This window comes from Oreochromis niloticus, linkage group LG5 (genome assembly GCF_001858045.2).
Source record: "Oreochromis niloticus isolate F11D_XX linkage group LG5, O_niloticus_UMD_NMBU, whole genome shotgun sequence".
Classification (NCBI taxonomy): domain Eukaryota; kingdom Metazoa; phylum Chordata; class Actinopteri; order Cichliformes; family Cichlidae; genus Oreochromis; species Oreochromis niloticus.
Window position 1 is genome coordinate 23,918,129 of NC_031970.2, and position 19,299 is coordinate 23,937,427.

Consider the following 19,299-nt stretch of genomic DNA (forward strand, 5'->3'; position numbering starts at 1 on the left):
AATGACAGCCATATTAAACACGATTAGTTTTAATATGTAGCATCCACCAGAGGGCAGCACACATTCACATCTATCTGTGGAACTGAGAGCTTACAGTACCATCTATTAAGACATGAGATTCAGAGCCTAAATACAGCATGTGTCATCAACCACTAACACTGTTAATCTAAAGTGAACAGATGCAAAAATTCTAATACCAAAGAGTAACAGAAAACCCCCAAATTTCTGCAAAAGAATCAAAATGTTATTTATTTTAACTTGTTTAGTATACATGTCACATGTGAAAATAATAAAGTAAGCAGCCAAAAAATGTCTAGCCAAATAAAAGAATGAAGAAAAAGTTAAAAGGCTTCTAGTGCACCTTAAGGAAAAAACATTTGTATTTCTAGCATTTAACATCACATTTATCTGCAAACTAAAATCCTAATATCTTGCGCTGTAAATCAGAAAGTTCAAAGATATAGTTGATACAACATTACTGCACAATTGCTAACATTCAGTAGACAGTTTAACAAGTCTAAACCCCGTTGTCAGCTTCGAAGTTCGTACAAACTCCTTTATCTATCAGTGCGCAACAGATTAACTGTTTTACAAAACCGAGAAAGAAACATTTCTAGTAATGCTGGAAGAAGTCCATCGACCCTGCTGCTGTAGAAGCTTCCCAAAAGTAAGTGAGTCAAAAATGTACCACAGAAACAGAGCAGAGCAACTAAGAGAACCTGGAGGCTGACTACAGCTGCCATCTTGGAAAGTCCAGAACGGTTAGAAAGAATCAAACAAAGGCGATACGCTATACTAATAAAAATCCTGCACTTGATCACTCTGCCTCTTATTAGCAAAGCTGAGAATACAAAAAAAATTGCAACTTTAGTCAACTTTTGCCCCAAAATGGCAAAAGTGTGTCTTTGTGCTGCTGGAGACAATAAATCCTCAGTGAATCCTCACCACATGTAATAACTGCGCGTGGTGTCAACAGGAGAGGGTTTTCCCTCTGTGCTGCCATCTTTGTCCTTCTCACCGTCAGCCTCCCATAAGTTAATGAGTGGAGGGTAGAGCTCATTAAGTGGAATGGAGGATGTCTTCAGCATGTATTTCTTCAAGGAGTGGTGGTAATTTTTCCTCTTCCATCTTCGGGCCATGTAGATGCCCACAGTGGCCAGACTGAGGAAGAGCAACATGGTTGACATGACAGCTAGCACAGCTGCGCTTGGGTGCTGGTCTGTCAGGTCCAGGGCAAAGGTAGCGCTACGTGTTGTCACATTAACGCAAGACTTGTGTGTCTGCAGGTGGATGTTGGAGACAGTGAGGCATACCTCGTACTCGGTGGCAGGTTGAAGGTGCGTGAGGTTGTACTCGTGGACATCTACAGGGACACGGGCTGTGTAGGTGATGTGTGGATTGTCAATCTTCATGGTGGCCGAAGCCCACTTCAGGTTTGAGGACATGACATTAGAGTTGACTTTCCAGGACACCAAGATGGAGTGTGACTCCGTCTGCTTGACATATATCTTCATCACCTGAGCGCTGTCGAGGAGGGTTCCATTTATGCGGATGGTGGCGACCCGTGTGTCAGCCCCTTCGGTGTTCTGGGCCACGCAGGTGTAACGACCAGAATCTTGCACCTGCACGTGAGAAAGCCGCAGGGTGCCCTCGCTGCTCAAGTGATAGCGCTCTGACACAGTGTCCATTGTGATTTTGTTTCCAAGAGGAGTCACCCAGTATATATCTGGATTTGGTTCGGCCATTGCCCGGCAGTCCAGGCTCACGCTCATGCCCAGCTCTAGATTCAAGTGGCTGGGAAAGGTGTCATGGGATATAAGGGGAAGACACTGCTCTGTTGACTCCAGCAGCCTGAACTCTCTGACCCGTTGACCTCTAAATTCTGGTGGGGAGGTGCACAGCATGGTCAAGGGCTCCATGAAGCGCACCGTGGTCCTGTTGGAACTCATCCATTGTATGACACAATCACACCGCAATGGGTTGCTGTGGAGACTGATCTCCCGCAGATTTGGCAACACATCCACAGTTTGCTTGTAAAGGGCAGTAAGAGCATTATTATTAAGCATCAGACTCTCAAGGGATGGCATATCCCTGAAAGCAAACCTGTGGATATAGGACAGTTGGGGGTTGTTGGTTGCCTCTAGTTTAGTCAGTTCTGGGAGGTTGTCCATAGCATAACGGTCAATAGACACTAACTCCATCATGTTGTTGATGCCCAGCTCCTTCAGACGTAGCATGTTTCTGAAGTCTCCTTCTTGAATTTTCCGGACTGGATTCTTGTTTAAATCCAAGAATTTTAGATTGGGAACTTTCTGAAGGGCCAGTTGAGGGATACTGACCAATTTGTTGTCATAGAAAGAAATGCTCTCCAAATTATCTAAACCTACAAATGCATCGGGTGGAACATCAGTGAGATCCATTCCAGCCAGAACCAGACTTCTCAGCCTTCCTAGGGGCTTGAAGTTCATGTCTAGGAGGCCAATAACTGGATTCTCCCCAATCATGAGAATCTCAAGATTGGGTGTTTCTTCAAACCAGCGGCTGTCTATGACATGGAGCCTGTTGGAGTTAAGGTGGAGGCGCAGCAGACTGTGCAGTCCTGCAAATGCTCGAGGGGAGATGGAGCTTATCTGGTTGTGGTTGATGTAGAGCTCCTGAAGGTTGGAGAGGTTTTGCAGGCAGTGGTCTGGCAGCTGCGTGATCTGGTTCTCCTCTAGATGCAGGGTGGTCAGGTGGTTCATGCTTGTGAGGCCGACAGCTTCCACAGTGCTAAAGTTGTTTTGGGATAAATCTAGCTCCGTCAAGTTAAACAGCACCTCCAGCTCTCCGCTGGTACGAGAGATGGCGTTGCTTTGGAGCAGTAACACTTGGGTATCCACTGACAGGTTGGTAGGGATGTGTGTTAGCCTTAAGTCATTGCAATCCACTGTAGTTGCCTCCTTGTAGGTTGACTGAGGGGTGAACCAAGGGCGGATCTCGCAAACACACAAACGAGGGCAGTCTTTGCCGTGTGCCGGTGACAGAAAGCAAAGAAGCAATCCTATGCACAACCAGATTAGAGGAGGCCAAGGCTGACAGCTGAGCGCCATGTTGTCTGCTCTCCCTGCTCACAAAAGGCTTAAATGAGAGACAGCGTTTGGGAGGAGGATATAAGGGTACGGTTAATAAGCATTAGTCTCCTTTGTAGCTAGCTGCTGTAGGTTGAGAATGGTGATTTCTAACCAAGAGGAAGGCGTGTGCAAAAGACAGGCAGGACAGGCATTAGATCCAAACTTCAACTTGAGGTTTTGACCTGAAAAAGAAAAAGAGTAAGGCAGCTGTTAAGGGATATAAGTAACTGGGGGAAAAATTGAAAAACGGCATAACAGAGTGAAGTGAGAAGGTAATGAGTTCATTGTTAATTTCAAGATGATGAAAAAAATGAGACATGTCACATTTCCATAGCAGCACCTCACAGATGTTTAAGGATATTTAAAACGATGTGTCTAACAGGGCAGAAAGAATCTGTCAAATTCATGTGGTTCCCCTTGAGTCACATAGGAATTTATCATCATTTTAAATTGCAGCTTACACATCCAGACATAACTGATAATAAGCAGAAGTGTGTTTAATTAATTCGAGATCTTGAAATGAACTTCAGTTGAAACTAGTCATCCCAAAGGACTGCTTGAAATTCGCTCTTGAGTGAGGCACTCTTTATTTACATGTAAAGCTTTAGTGTTACAGCAATGAAATCACAAGGCATTGCAATGTATTTAAAATCTTGCTCCTCCTTTACTAAAATTGCCATTTTACCCAAGCAGGTTAACTAACAGGGAGGAAGAGGCAACATTTTTAGACTGCGCACTACACTTTTCAGCACGTAGGATGATAGGTTTGTTTTTGCCTTTGCCTCCTTGATGTAGCTGTCTCCTTGGAGATTATGAAAATGTTTTCTCTCTCTCTCTCTCTCTCTCGCTCTCTCTCTGGATTGGTTAGATTATCTGCATACCAGCTTAGTTTCAGTTATCCTCTTCAACAAGCGAGCAGGGTGGGAGCAGCCGGCAACTCTGGCTGTGAGCCCATTACACAACAGGCTTAATATACTGGGAGTGAGTGCTCTTCACTGTTAATCACTCACTGCTTATGATAGAGACCCATGGTAGGCAGTCACAAAAAAAGTTGAGCTGTGGACCCGCTGTATAACTGTGCACGTCCAGGTTTGTTGAGATTAAGACGAGCTGACTGACATCCTAAGCCGCCAGCGAATTTTTAAGATTTTATGCTTTTTTGCTTTTGTTCTACAGTCTGACAAATATTACTAAGAATGACCGGCACAGACTCGACTTTCACAAGCAATATGAGTGTTGAGAATGAAGAACTGCTGTCAGTTTCTTTGAACAAATAAAAAGAATTCCTCTAGAAAAATAACATTCTTCTTTTAGCCAGTTTTGCACATGCAGACACTGTATCTTGTCTGTATGTGAGGTTGTGTTTGTGTCTACGTGTCGGTACGCATCCTAAACAACTGAAAGGAAATCTCCACTTATTCCCATAATAGGAGACAGAGAAATGAGAACGCAAAAGAGGCTCTTGGCTTTCTTTCACTAAAACAAACAACTGCAGTTTCAGCTTCCAGTATGACTAACACTAACGCTTGTTTTGATCCTCACATACTGAGGTTGAGTTTGTGCATGCGTGTGTGTGTGTGCGAGATGGGTGACTTTTATTTCAGATCATAAGTAGCAGGTTCCTCAGATATTAACATAAAATAGATACAGATTGTTTTCCCTCTCCTTTCATATGGTGTCTGTTCACGCTTTGCGATGTGTTGACAGACTCTCGCTGTTTTTCCCTTAACATCGCATACACCATCATGTAAAAACTGCTTGACAGATACAGAATAAAGGCCTGTGCCATGTCGAGAAATAAGTTGTTTCTAGAAATTGAAATGCAGCAGAGGAGAGGAACTGCGCATGCAAAAAAAAAAAAAAAAGCTTTCAACAAATTCAGTCAAATACAGGAAATATACCACAGAAAGTTTAAGCATTAAAGCTTCAGCGCTCACCCCAGTTCCTCAAAGAATTCATATGCTACCTTGGATCAGGTGGCTGATCTCTGCAGTGACCCGGTCACACACAATCCGATCTAATCGATTCCCTCAGTGTGACTAAAGTGTGGCAGCAGGAACGTGTGTCTTCTATTCATAGATCCTGATTAGAAAACTCTGAACATGTGGCTTCTCCTCCTGCTTTTAATCATCCATCATTTAAATAATCCAGTCATATGTTCTTCATTTTAATTACTTGCCTATAAATATATGTAGAAATCTCCTCGATAACACATTTATCTGTCCTCTCTCTCTTGCTCCATGTGTTGCGTTGCTCGGGTATTAAATTGGAGAAGACAGGAGGAGTGATGTTTGTTTTCATGCTGAGGCCATAAAACTCAGACACCTGCCACTAGGTTTCTGGCAGCCTGGCAACACTGTGGGAGTCAGCATCCGGTCCCCACCTATGTCTTGCTGTGTGTACGTGTTGACCTTATTGACCCTGGGAAGTTTTGTTGGGCACATATGCTCTTTTTCACTGGTAGTTTGCTTCATAATGATTGCAGTACACAAATTTACACTTACACTCTCTCCGCTCAACCCACACACACACGTATTGTTGGCCACAGACCAGTTCTGCTGAAGTGATTGGAATGGCTTCCCACCTGTTCATAACATCGAGCCTTTGCTGGTCCAGTGCTAAGCCATGCAGCCTGCTGCTCTGACCCCCTGCTCACTGCTACTCCTGATAACGTGTTTGAAGGATAACTTAAATCTACGTGCATTGCTCTTTTTTTGCATACATTGTGTCAAAGTGTTATGGCCTTTAATGCACACTCTTACAGTTTTCTACACAGCTTGTGTGTTCTGTGCAGTCTTATAGACAGCTTCTGTAACTGAGAAGCTCCACATACAACTTCCTCATGATAACTATATATTCTGTAGTTGGCAACACACTTTAGTCTCACAATTTAAACTGCAACAGAGGACTTGTAAAGTCCCACCAGATCATATCTACAAGAGGGTGTGCGGTGGACGACTTTATGAACTCTTGTTTTCAGTGCTCTCAGGGATGCAGCAGAGATTCGGTTTGAGATATAATATAATACACTCACTGCCACAGCAGGGCTGCACTTGTTGGGTACGAGCACCTTTATGCTGAAAATCTATTGCTAATCGCTCGGCTGTGGCAGCAGAGAGCACAGATATTGTATGAAACATATTTCTTCTTACATTTGGATCTACACTTTCACACAAAATACATTTTTCATCCCATCGCAACACATCCCCCCGACACATACCCGTCCTTGCCTATTCTTATTTGACTTGCTGATTTTTACATGCATGCATACTTGGAACACTAGAAGGAGGAAGAGAAATCCTTCAGTAGCTCTGCATTATCCAGCTGACTGTCTAAACTGAAGGCTCAAGCTGAGGGGATTTACTCTCACAGCACACCCAGTAGTTATGAGGTTTTAATCCAAGTTCACATTATACATATAAAATGTGTCAACATCCATCTACAATTGCTGCACGGAATCTACAATTGCTCTGCACTTGGTTCAGCTGAACCTTCAGAGGTTCATTGGCCCTGAGGGTCCGAAGCATGACAGCAGGATGTAATTGCGGCACATAACGAAGTTTGTCTGTTCCATGTTAAGGCTCCATAAATCTATTTATAAGACATTTTCTTTGGACAATACAAGTGGCAAGATAATGAGAGCCCCTGAAGGAAAACAGACCTGCAATCAGATGCAGGATCATTTCTCTTTAGATCTGCGGCGTGTGAGTCTTTATGCGTGCACCTGGCAGTCATTGTTTTCAATCACAGAAGTTAAAGAGGGCTCCCGATTTGAAAACACTTTGATTGAATAAAAATCATGACACTTATGTTGTTTTATGAGTAATTTCAGTTCATTTGATTTTACACCTTCTAAGAATTGCTGCTAATATTAGATTTCACCATATGCCCCTGGCACAGCCAGGAGGGACCTCACTTGATAGCGCACCACATCATTTTTCACAGGAGACAATTCTTTCACCCATCTGTTTCTGGGGCCCGTTTCACTGGGTGCAAAATGTGAGCAGTGTTTCTGAATCAGCAGCCACACAACAGGCTCACAGACATGCCATCACCATGGCAACGGCTATGCCACCGGCATTTGTTCCATAACCAAAGATATGAGAAGACAGCTATTAGTGCCATCAGGCAGCGAATGAAATATGCCAGTAAAAACTTGGGCTGGTGCAATAGAAACCCACTGGTATGATTAAACAGCCAACCATATGTGCAAGGAAAACACTGCCCTCGCAGAGGAACCAATAAATAAAACTATACTTTGCACATGCATCACCATACGCTATATTATAATAAGACACTTATTCATTTACTAATGCTTCGAGTTTGCCATGACAAACAGCATCAATCCAGAGCTGTAATGTGGCACTGAAAGCTAAGCAATGCCGCCTGATGTTTTCTTCATGTCCTCACTGTGCTGGCCTGCCTGAGAGACATCCTGTTTCTGCTCCATTAGTATGCAAGTGTCTCACTTCACATCACAGAGGGCTTTGGTGCAGCTGCTGATTGCAGAGGTGTAGCTGAGAGGGATGCATGTCCACCCAGTCAGGAAAAAGACAGCGCAAAGAGGGAGAAGGTGGAGAGCTCGAAGACTACAGGAGGAAACTGCTGAGCTGAAAACGCCACAGGACTGAAGGAGCAATGACAAAATCGAATAGTATGTATGGAATCACGGAAAAGTACGCTGCATGATTTCTTCAGAATCCAGTGAAGGTTAAAAGTCGCAGAGCAGCAAATTGTCTCTGTATTTCCATTTACCACAAATCCATACAGGAGGCTTATTTCCCTGTGGAACAGAGATGGATCTTGACACAATTTTTCTTCTTTGACTTTATTTTTTTTCTGTCCCTTTTTTTGCCCACACTCTCCCTCTCCACCTCAGCTCTCCTTAAAGTTGCAGCGTGTGTGAAAAGCCAATATGTTGTCATTGGAGTATCGATCAATCATAGTGACATGCCAAGGTCTCTAATCTCTGGGGAATCCCTATTTGGAAAGACTCAGAGGTCAAGGGAAATTAACTTTCTCTGTTTAAATTGACCTACTGCACAAAGCAAAGGAATCGTGCCAATATTAATTCTTTTGAGTGGATTTTTAGCAAATGTGATTCTTCATTATGTGTGAGTTTACATGTGGGAAGGGACAGTGAAGACTGCATGTGTACAATAAAAATGTAGTGAATGAATGTGGTTTGCATCGAATTAACTATAAGTCTTCACAAACTTAGTTCATTTACCATTTCTTATTTTTACCTACATTTTCAGTGTTTTAGTTTTTTTTAATGACATATTTAATCTTTAAATTGACAGAGCATCATATTTTATTTTAAAAAGGCTTTTTAAAGTAGAGTGTGAAAAAACATATACTAATAATAAAATAAAATAAAAACACTCATTCAGTCACAACAAAACGACAAGACCTTTTAATGGCTCATGCGTTCCCTTGTTTGAATTCAGATCACACTCTCAAAGGAATAAGGTCAAGCTGTTGACACCCTCAACTCCCCTCCACCACTGTGGGAACTCCAGAACATGCTGCAGCGGTAGCCCTATGGCGCACAATGGCGCACAGACACACCAAGTCGTGTCTTTGTGTCGGTATTTTCTCACACTCCCTGTTACCAGCTGAGGAGATACGTCACTGTGCATTGTTGATGCTAAGATTCGGGGGGGGTCCACAGCCTCCTGAACTTTCATATCACTGGCTCGCTGGGCGACTACACAAAGTTGTGTGCTTGCATTTGCTGGAAGACTGTCAGTGTGCAAATCATGCACCATCTTTTTGTCTGTGTAAACAAGATGACAAAACTCAACCAGACGTTTGTAATAAACAGTTATGATCTTCAACCCTTGGTGCCGCATTAGTGATCTCAGTAACAGGTGCTCTGTAATGCAGCAGCTGAAACAACAGAGCCAACTTGACAAAGGTGACCCGAACAATGCAGACCCCCCTGCTTTCTTTTTAGTAGAAACACAGGGTTGTCTGTCTCCTTCCCCTCCTTGTCATAATTTCAGACACTTCCTAAGGATTCATTTCCTCACCCTTATTTGGTATGCATGTATATATATATATATATATATATATATATATATATATATATATATATATATATATATAGCGAGAGAGAGAGAGAGAGAGAGAGAGAGAGAGGTGAATACTACTCAGCTGCCCCAGTGCACTCTGCACTGCACCGGGAAACTATGTGTAAATGTTACACTACATTGTTAGTCAACCAACTACAGTGGAGAGTCTTCAATACTGCGCGTTTAACAACGATCCATTTAGAGATGTATTTAGATCTTTTATGGAGAAAACTGTAACAATTAAAACAAAATAATTTCACTTAAAGCCATTTTTAACACCAGGTTTGGTTCATGTTTTCTTTGTTTTCCTGCGTCCTATCGTCACACATTGATGATTGTCTAGACTTGGAACGGCTCATAATAAAGATATGCCCTGTAGAGACTGACTGCAGAGCGGAATCTCCTCGAAAAATCACTGCAAAAAAAGCATTTTATTGATAAGACTGACCGAGCACACACCGCAGAATGATAACGTCCAAAAATCGATAAACCTGTTTTACTATTATTATTATTATTATTATTATTATTATTATTATTATTATTGAATAATCTATATTTCCGTTTCTTCGGGCAATCAAATCAGTCTTGTCTCTTAACGAGTATCCATTATTGTCACGTTGGATCTTTGTTGAACAGTGCAGTTCTCAAACCGTGAGATCTTTTTAAGAACTGCAAAATGATGACTTCATCTGTATCGTTCCGAAACGGATTAAAATATTAATGCCGTCATACAAGTCAGAAATTAAGAAAATCGCCTGAGCTGTTCTACGGGCATGCACCCAAAAACATCAGCACATGCATAAAATAAACAGGCGTTTTGCTCTCACCTACGAAGCGCCGAATCCTCCGTACCAAAGAATGCTGCAGGCTACTGTATGTGACCCATGCAGCATCCGCTACTCCAGGAAGATGCCTGAGCGATGCAAACTATGTTTTCGAATACAAATGTGAACCCGAACGAAGAGATTTTGTAGCAAAGCACCCCGTACCTCGGCTTTTCGTACCCCTTCTACTCCAACTGGTGTTTGAAACACGGCGACAGGCGATACTTCAGCAGTGAAAAGCAGCAGCGCGCAGCTTCCAGAGAGCAGCTGCCCTGTGCAGGTCAGCTGGACAGAAACGCCTCTGACACCGACTCTGGTGCCCAAACAAGCAACCTCACCATCTGTTCTGTCATCACCACCATGGGAACGAAAATCCCACCCTACCGGCCGCAAACTGCGATGCGCGGATTATGTTGTGATTGAGCCTCAGGCTGAGGAAACAATGACATGTGACTACACTGAGACTATTTAGATGTTTTCTTTTTAAATTATCAGTGTTATTGTTGAGCGCTTAAACATTGTGCGTATTTTCACTCATCGGGTAAACCTTACTGACATGTAGTTATCACCAGTGAAATAAAGGTGTGAAAGTGTTTTGTAGAAGACGCAATCCATAAAAAAAAATCTTTTGTCTGCCACGAGCTCGGAGTTAATAATTCATAATAATTATGAATTGAAATGGACTTTAAAGTGGATCTAGTCACCCCACTTCTTCCCCCATTTCCCTAGCTCTCTCCTCCACGTGCATGCGCGCGCGCCCACACACACACACACACACACACACACACAGACTCGGAAGTTTAATGACTAACATTGAATTCCTGGACTTTTACCATCTTTACACACCTCTGGCCCTTACCCACTGGTTTCTCAAGACTAACTGGTGGAACATAGAGTCCCTGCAGGCATGGATGACCTGGAGAAAAACATGAAGAGAAGCTAGGTTCAGTGATATAATGATAATGTAATTTGATAATGTAATGATAATGTAATTTTTTATTATAATTGAATTGTTAATGATTTTTGGCTGCTGGGTGTGAACTTTTTGGCTTGTAGAGCTTCTTAAGTTTAAGAATCACTCAACTTGAACATTATCAGAACCCTTTGTCCAGATCTTCAGCATTAAATTAAACTGTTTACGTCACAGGGATTTTCTTTTATCCACATACAGAAGGTGAGTCCCCACACTGACATGTAAACGGATTTAGGTATAAAGCAAGTAATACGCAAACTCTTCACACAAACACAGGAGTCCATTTTGGGAATTTAAGAAAGATACATATTTCCTACACAACTGTCACTTCTTTGGATTCATTCTTCCTCCTCCGCCTCCTCCTCCTCCTCCTCCTCCTCCCTCCTTTTCTTGGGGGAGCCGTGAAAATGACACTGTTTCATCACTTTCTGTTTGAGCTGCTAGTCTGGGCGCTGCCTGTCAGGTACTTCATCCAAACTACAGCTACGGAGAACAGATGTGATCATCAGTGCGTGCAAGAATGTGTGCGAGGATTTCATGTGCAGGTTTTGCTCATTTACAAAAGAATTAAGGAGATAATTACAGATATATGTATATACTTTGTCAGCACAAAGACACTTTTGCCATTTTATAGGTTTTTATTAAAGCTTTTATAGACATTAGTAGACCAAGTTTGGATTTGCGTACCACTGATGAAATACTGCAGTGTTCAACCATTTCACATGGTTATGATGGACTGTTAATAGAAAGACGCAAACAGTTAAAAGAAAAAGCAGACATGTATTTTGTTTTAGCTTGATTTACCCTGTTGATGGATTATGAACTGTTGACCCCAGGAAATAGATGACTCTTCAGATTCAGTTAATACCGAGCAGACCCCAAAGGAAACCTCAGTGGAAGTTAATATGATGGCGTCCTTCTTGTGACATCCACATAGTAGGCATTTTAGGTTATTCTTTTTGTTTCATTGTTGGAATCTTGAATCTTTTTTGAGGAGAAAGATGCTATATATTCACCATTTCGATTTGTCACCGCCTAACCCTTTATATCAGAGTGTTCTGAACATTCTCCTCAGACCCCCTCACATTGTAGTGGAGCCCCGTTTGAGTTACATCTATCCATTGTTGATGGGAAACAAACAGACCAACTCCTGTTCTGCAAATACAATATAATATTGTACATGTCAACATGCTGATGTCAGAAAACTAAAGGTGAGAAAGTGCACCTGGAGATTTTCTTTTTTCTTTTTTTTTTTTTTACCACCCAGAACTCAAGAATTAGGCAGCATTAACTAAGAAATTAACCTTATCTTCTTTCACTTTCAGTCAGTTTTCCTACAGAGGTAAACATAAAATGAATGAATTAAATTATAGGTCATATTTTAGTCTAAAATCAAATAGAACATGTCAGCAATAATGACTAATTTTGCATAATTTATTTTGGATGTGCTGGAAAGAGAGCAGAAGCGAGCAGGCTGACGAGGAAACAGCTGCATCCTCTGAATCTCAGATGATGTTCTAGTCTAGATTTACATTTTGAATTATTCCATATAGTTGCAGGGCGTCTAGGTACAAATGTATAATTTTTTTTCTTATATATGCCAATTTGCAGAATCCATCTGGAACTTTTTCTACGTCCTTTGTGATGTATAAAAGTGGCTACTGCTCACATTGTGCTACCCCCACTGAGAGCTCAAAGTTGATTCAGCAGTCAGTGCGTGCGCAAGTTGCAACCGGCAAATCATAATTTCCCACCATTAACCTGCAGTGCTTGTGGCGTGGTTGCTCTGGCAACAACTCCCTCCCAGGAATGGCGATGCAGCATATCCACCGGTTTATTAGATCTCCGATCACACAGCTCCCTCCACATGACCATCTGGGAAAAACAGTCACAGAGAAACATGTGCCCCCTGTTTTACCTTTCGCAGGTCTTCTCATGATTTTGCTGCACTGCACTCTGCTGAAGAGACGATAAGATGTCATTTTTCTTGTCAGTGCTAGTTTGGGGTCATAGATGGGTGGAATATAAAAGGCAGAAATGATCAGTTGAATGCTGGAGTAAAATGCATGCTGAGAAGTAGATGGAGACACACACAGACATGATAATGCCTCCTTCTTTATTTTTTTTTTATCCAGAAGCATTCGCTTGAGTTCACCCACGGTTTATTTGGAACACATAAAATAATATTTATTAGAGCACAAGATCCCAAGGGAGTTTTATTTGAAGAGATTTTTTTAAAACTGGGCTTTATTGATGTTATTATTAACAGTCTCATGCTGTTTTCAGATGGAAACAGAGCAGATGCTGCTTGCCTCTGAACATTTAACACATTTACAGCCTTGATGTGACATTATGCCATAATTACGCCATTCTTGGTACCATTACCACCTTCTGCCAAACTGCAGCAAACACTTCTAAGGAACTGCAGATGCCCATTCCACCAACGCTCATAAATGGACACTTACACGTGTGAAGTTGTGAGTACATATACACTCACTAGCTTCTTTATTGGGTACATCTGTTTAGCTGCTCTTTACTACAAATACATTAGCCAATCACTTGGGAGTGAGCCAGTGCATTGAAGCATGCAGACATGGTCAAGACAACCTGCTGAGGTTCAAACTGGGGAATGAAAGGTGATTTAATGAGGCTACAATTCACATGGTCTCACCAAAACTGGAAATAGAAAACTAGAAAAACATTGTCTGGTTTTAATTTCTGCTGCTAAACTTTAGGTTAAATATCATGAAAGCATGAATTTATTATGCCTTGCATGAAAGATTTTAAGCTGCTGCTGGTGAAATGGTGTAGCAGATTTTTTCATGGCACACTTTGGGCTCCTTAGCACCATATGACTATCACAAACACCACAGCCTACCTCAGTGTTGTTGCTGACCACAGTCATCCCTCCATGACCACAGTGTGCAATCTTCTGATGGCTCCTTCCACCAGAATAACGCACCATGTGATGAAACTTAGTTAATCTCAAACTGGTTTCTTAAACATGGAGTTCACTGCACTCAACTGACATCCAAAGTCACCAGATTTCATTTCAATAGAGCACGATTGGGATGAGGTGGAATGAGAGATTCTCATCATAGATGAGACCAGAAATTTGGACCAAAATCTCTGAGGAAAGTTTCCAAGACCTAGATTAGTCTTTGATAAGAAGATTTAAGGCAGTTCTAAAAGCAAAACGGGATCCATCCCAATATAATTGCAAGATGTAAGTAATGAAGTGGCTTGTGTGTATATACATGACAAATACTGACAGAGGTGTGTTTTTATTTCTGTTTAGTTTCTCTGTGACTAAGTAACTATGAAGTTTGATTTTGGTGCAAATGGTGCAGTTAAACTGATTATTATTCACTTCCTTGAATAGTGCTTGGGCCTTGGCCTAGTTGTGAGTTGTGTAATTTTCTGACTTTATAATAATCTAGACTTGGGATGGACAGAGAAACAGAAACATCTTACAATACTGCATGTTGCAATTCAACAAAAACCGGCACAACTAGCCTCAGAAAATCCCCGCTCAGCTGAATCAGCTCCTTTCAGTATCAACGTAAATTGAACATTTTAAGCTTCACTGCATTTATTGCAGGGTTTTCACATTTTACACCAACAGTTTACAGGTGATGTGTTTTCTGCAGCTTTCAGCTGGCTGTGTTATATTATACCAAACCATAGACTATAATACCATCATTGTTTTGGGGAAATATAGGGGAAATACACTTTTTTGCTGGCAGATATCAGCAATATCACTCCCACAACTACAGAGTCTTAACTTAACCTAGCCCAACTATCTTTCAAAAAAAAAAAAGCAAATAAATAGCCCAAAAACCCCATAACCAAACCAAACCCCCTACGTCTCTTTGCCCACAAATTATGACAATTTGTTCATATCACATAGGTTTTTTGAAGTGGATTCCCAAAACGCAGTTGGCACATGCTAATTAGTGAACTTTAAAGGTGCTGACAGGATGGAGCCAGACTGGCTTTAAGGTAAGCTAAATGTCAGATATGACAAGGATATTGTTCTTGTATCTGTATGTCGTGGCTGTAATGAGTGAATAAACGTATTTTATTACACTCTTTGAAATTCTCAAGTGACTTACAGTCCACTCAAATAAACACAGAAAAGTACATTCTTATACACCTGCAGATAAAGGTTAACTGTACCTACAAACCTGAACTATTTAACAAAAAATTTGAGTGATAGTTATATGAGAGAGTTAATTATTGATAATCTTTAACCATACTGTTAATCATGCTGTTTAGAAATGCAGGGCAGAGCGATGCCACTATTGCTGGCACTGACTTTGTGTGTCCAGCTCCAGTGCTGAGACTCAAGGTGAATTTGTGTGAAATGTCTCATCGGAATTGGTCTTAATAGCCACAGAGGTGATGAGGTCCTGACTTCTGTTACACATGTCACTTTGCATTAGTGTCCACATTAGGGCCTTCTACTCTGCAACCAATCAGAGCCACTTAAAAACAAAATCAACAGATCCCTTTCTAATTGCTCCTTAGCAAAGCAATTTAGCAGAGGCTCTTGGGAACTGACTTTCATTTGAGTTTGTCAAACGCAGGCCTTGCTTGATTTGTTTTGGCCCAATCGAAAATGAAAATGGTTTCTGAAGCATTTGCGTGTGCTTTAGTGTGTGTGTGTGTGTGTGTGTGTGTGTGTGTGCATATATATAAAGTAGTCATGTGTACTCTTTTACTTTTTGCTTTTCTTTTTGCAAAAATAAATTAATAATACTAATTGCCCCTGGGTGTTCTGTGGTGAAATAGTATAGTAGAATAATAGCGTCTCGTTAATCAGTTGTATTTATCCATCCTTCTCATGCCCTCTCTCAGACAAACGAGAATATTAAAAGCAATTTGGTTCTTTTCCTGCAACAATCACAGCTCGTTAAAATTCAAACACACGTGGCACGTGTAGGGTTTTACATCACTGATGTTTTGCAAAGCAGGAAAAAAATGCTTTGGCAGCCCCAAGTCGTAGAATGAATTTTGTTTTTTTTTTGATAAAACTTCACATTTCACAGACACAGACACGAGAGAGAAATGCTATCAAGTTCAAATATTCTGGAATGAATGAAACTCTTTTCTATTCAGTCCATTTCAAAGCAAGACAGTAAGACAGATTAAATATGTCTTATGTGTCATCATCAAGGGGTTATTTTGAGTATGTTGAGATCAGGGAAACCAGAATCCTTCAGTTTGTGTCCAAAGAAGTTATTTTTTATTTTATCGGTTATTAATGGAATAATTTTACTTTTTTATGAATTGAAGTAATATTTTTTTGGCTCAGTTTTTATCCTAGAGACATATTTGTGCATTTAAATGATAACACTGCTGATCTTTGACTCAGATATTGCAAGACTTACTGGACAGACTGGCATGAAATATGATGTATTCTGGGTTTGATCATCCCTGTAACAGCAATTCACTCATGTTATGAAATATCACGTCATCGGTTTGATAGTAGCTGCAAGATGGTTCTCCTCTAGAAATCAATCGACTATTAAAGAGTGTCTTCATCGAGAAAAAAACAATAAAATGTATGCATACTTTGCCTTATGAATACATACCTGCTAAATTAATGTGATTCACCCAAGCTTCAATTTGTGCCTGGAGTCAATTTGCATATATTTTCATGCTAACATGCCAAAGAGGTTGGTGAACTGCATGGTAAACAAGCTTTTAACCTGCCATATATCAGCATGATAGCATTATCATTATGAGCAAATTAGCATTCTACATTCAGCATTTTGTTCAAACCTCTCTAGCAGGGTGCAGGCCAGCCTCACAGGGCTTCTAGCGCTGCTGCAGACCCTAAAAAGCTTTGGTAGCATTGCTATATCTTAACCCATCCCTCAGAATAGAAATACACAGTGTGCTTAAGCAGTCATTGGTATAATGCTTTATATTATACGCTTTTGTGTAAGCATAGATCCACCTGAGTAAGCACAGCGCTGTTTAAAAGCATGCTACTCAGGATTCTGCATTGTGTGTACGTGTATTATTAGAGCAGGAAATTTTGCTTCTCAGCTCTTTTTATGTTCATACTGAGAAAAAGAAAAATCTGTCTCTCCCCATCCTCCATCCTTATCCCTCCTTGTACCCCCTCCCTCTCCTGTGCCAGCTGAACAAAGACAACTGTTCTTTGTTTGCTTCATGCTCCGTCTGAGCTTGAAGTCAGAATGTGTCTTTTTTTCTTTTTTTTTAACTGATGCTCGTGGCAGAGATAGAAGTACTGCTAATGTGTGCGTCTATGGGCAGCAGATATGCAGAGAAAGAAATAATCCAAAAGAAAACATTAAGCCTTGTGCCCACCAGCTTTCTGTTTGGAGTACATTTTTGCAGATATTTTCAATAGAGCCAGCTGAAGCAGCTGTTTTTGTGAAAGCACTTTACCCGGCACCTTTTCTCGTTCAAAACACTCCACCTTTTTGTTCAGCTGCTCTCCGTGCTTGAGCTGAAAAATATCTTACAAAGAAACATTGCACTTTTGCTGTCAAGAGGATCAGATGTTCTCAGAGATACACTACAAAGCATTTCATCCCTGAAGCATCCCAGTGCATTTTTGCAAGGGAAAAAAAAAAGTGTCCAGAAAGCAACAAGGATTTGGGTTAAGGGAAAGGGCAAGTTGGCCCACTTAGGAAGAAGGAAGGTGAATAAAAATGTAGTGAAGTGATTAGGGCCAGAAGAGGATTTGCATTAGGAGAAGTCAAGGGAGTGATGGATTTAAATATATATATATGCCCCACTCAATTTTCTCTATATGGAAGGACTGGTGTGCGCTGGGGAGGGGCGGTGAAGTGATTCACCAGTCTGGGCAAGTGAGGGGTAGAGGGTGGGTGGGCTCTTTAACCAGTCTGCTTCCTCATGGAATATCTCTTTGTCTTTATTTTTTATAATTCCTCTTCTTGTCTTGAGAGCCCTGATCGCCTTTTCATGCTGGTTTATATTACTAGTCATTAGCACTGTGCCAGGAAGAAAAGAACGTGCATGTCACAATTAATTATTTCCATAGCATGATGAGAAAGTATGCATAATTAATCGCCATGTTCATAATGCAGATGTCGGTTTGTGTGGTCTGTGAAAATTTTTTATAATGTGCAAAATTCTCAGTTAGAGGGTAAATCCTTTGGACTGTTGAAGTCTCTCAGTGAATGGGATAATTTAGCTCCATTTCCTGGCTGACTGATATCAATAGATTGAGAGTTAAAGAGCGTGAAGAGAGTGGGTGGCTATTAGCCCTTATAAATCATGCTGATTCTAGAACGAAAGAGCCAGTGCTTCAGAGGAGTAGTGAGTGGGTGGAGGGTGTCAAGGACAGGAAAACTTCAGAGAATGTACCTTAAAGAGTCTTTAACAGAATGACCAAATTACGCATAGACAGCATGCTGCAGTAAGGAAATTCACGCTCGGGCACTAGTCGAGCTATTAATTGTCTAAAGACTATCAGACTGCCCTCAGCTGCCGCTGTTGTGCGCGCTATACACACAGATGACTCAAAAACAAATTATGCCCGTAGTCATATTTTAGTGTAAAAATACAACCCACACAAAATGTAAATACACACCAGGTCCAGTGTCCTCTCAGGCAATGTTGATACAGCATGCACGAATCACCATCTGCAGGTTATCCGAGAACAGCCCGCAGCACACCATCAGCTCTGGGACTAATTGTAGCTGCAGGATTCGGTGCAGTAATTGGAACAGATTTGGGATTTCTTTTAAGAGCTTCATTTGATTAAATCACCGCGGTGAAGCAGGGTTTCAGCTAGCCAGCCTCATTACATTTGAATAACACTATTCCATGTAAACAGTGGGGCCCTACCTCTAACTTTGTCATTCAGTTTTTCAGTAGCTGACTCCTAAGTGGCAAACTTTCACACATTACTGAAGCAATTCTTTGCAAAAACACTCTCAGGCATGGTATAGCACAGAGTGCAGAGTTTCTTCTGTAAATTATTAAGAAGTCATAAGAGAAAGAGAGGCGCATTGTACAATATGCTATGTTCTCCCATTGCTCAGTGGAAATATTTCATTTTTTTGCCCTTTGGTCCTTTCTCTCCATCAGGGACATCTCTGTGCCTGTACCTCTCTGTTCTTGTTAACTTGCTTAGTGGTTTGTAAAGCTGAAGATGCATAAACATCCAAAGATATCCTAAATATTGCTCCTCTGTATATCTTTACATCTATCTGTATAACACATTACTTTTTAAGATATACAGGTTGATTTGTGGCTCTTTTTTTTTTTACTGAATCCTGCAGTTTGCGTTATTTTCTGCAAATTCTGAC

The 19,299-nt window shown here is 41.1% G+C and overlaps 1 protein-coding gene across 3 annotated transcripts; it reads right to left on the bottom strand.

The window, feature by feature from the left end:
* Window positions 1-222: 222 nt before the first annotated feature.
* Window positions 223-10,429, bottom strand: LOC100704594 (leucine-rich repeat neuronal protein 1). Of its 3 annotated transcripts, none has more exons than XM_005469474.3 (2): window positions 10,177-10,429; window positions 223-3,292 (listed from the first exon to the last, which is right to left on the bottom strand). In XM_005469474.3, the coding sequence occupies exon 2, from the start codon at window positions 3,087-3,089 to the stop codon at window positions 942-944; it is 2,148 nt and encodes a 715-aa protein (XP_005469531.1). In that variant the 5' UTR covers window positions 3,090-3,292; window positions 10,177-10,429; the 3' UTR covers window positions 223-941. The 3 variants fall into 3 exon arrangements, with proteins under 3 accessions (XP_005469531.1, XP_005469530.1, XP_025763115.1); XM_005469473.4 differs by having other exon boundaries at window positions 10,015-10,429; XM_025907330.1 differs by lacking the exon at window positions 10,177-10,429 and adding an exon at window positions 5,048-5,201.
* Between the last annotated feature and the right edge of the window lie 8,870 nt (window positions 10,430-19,299).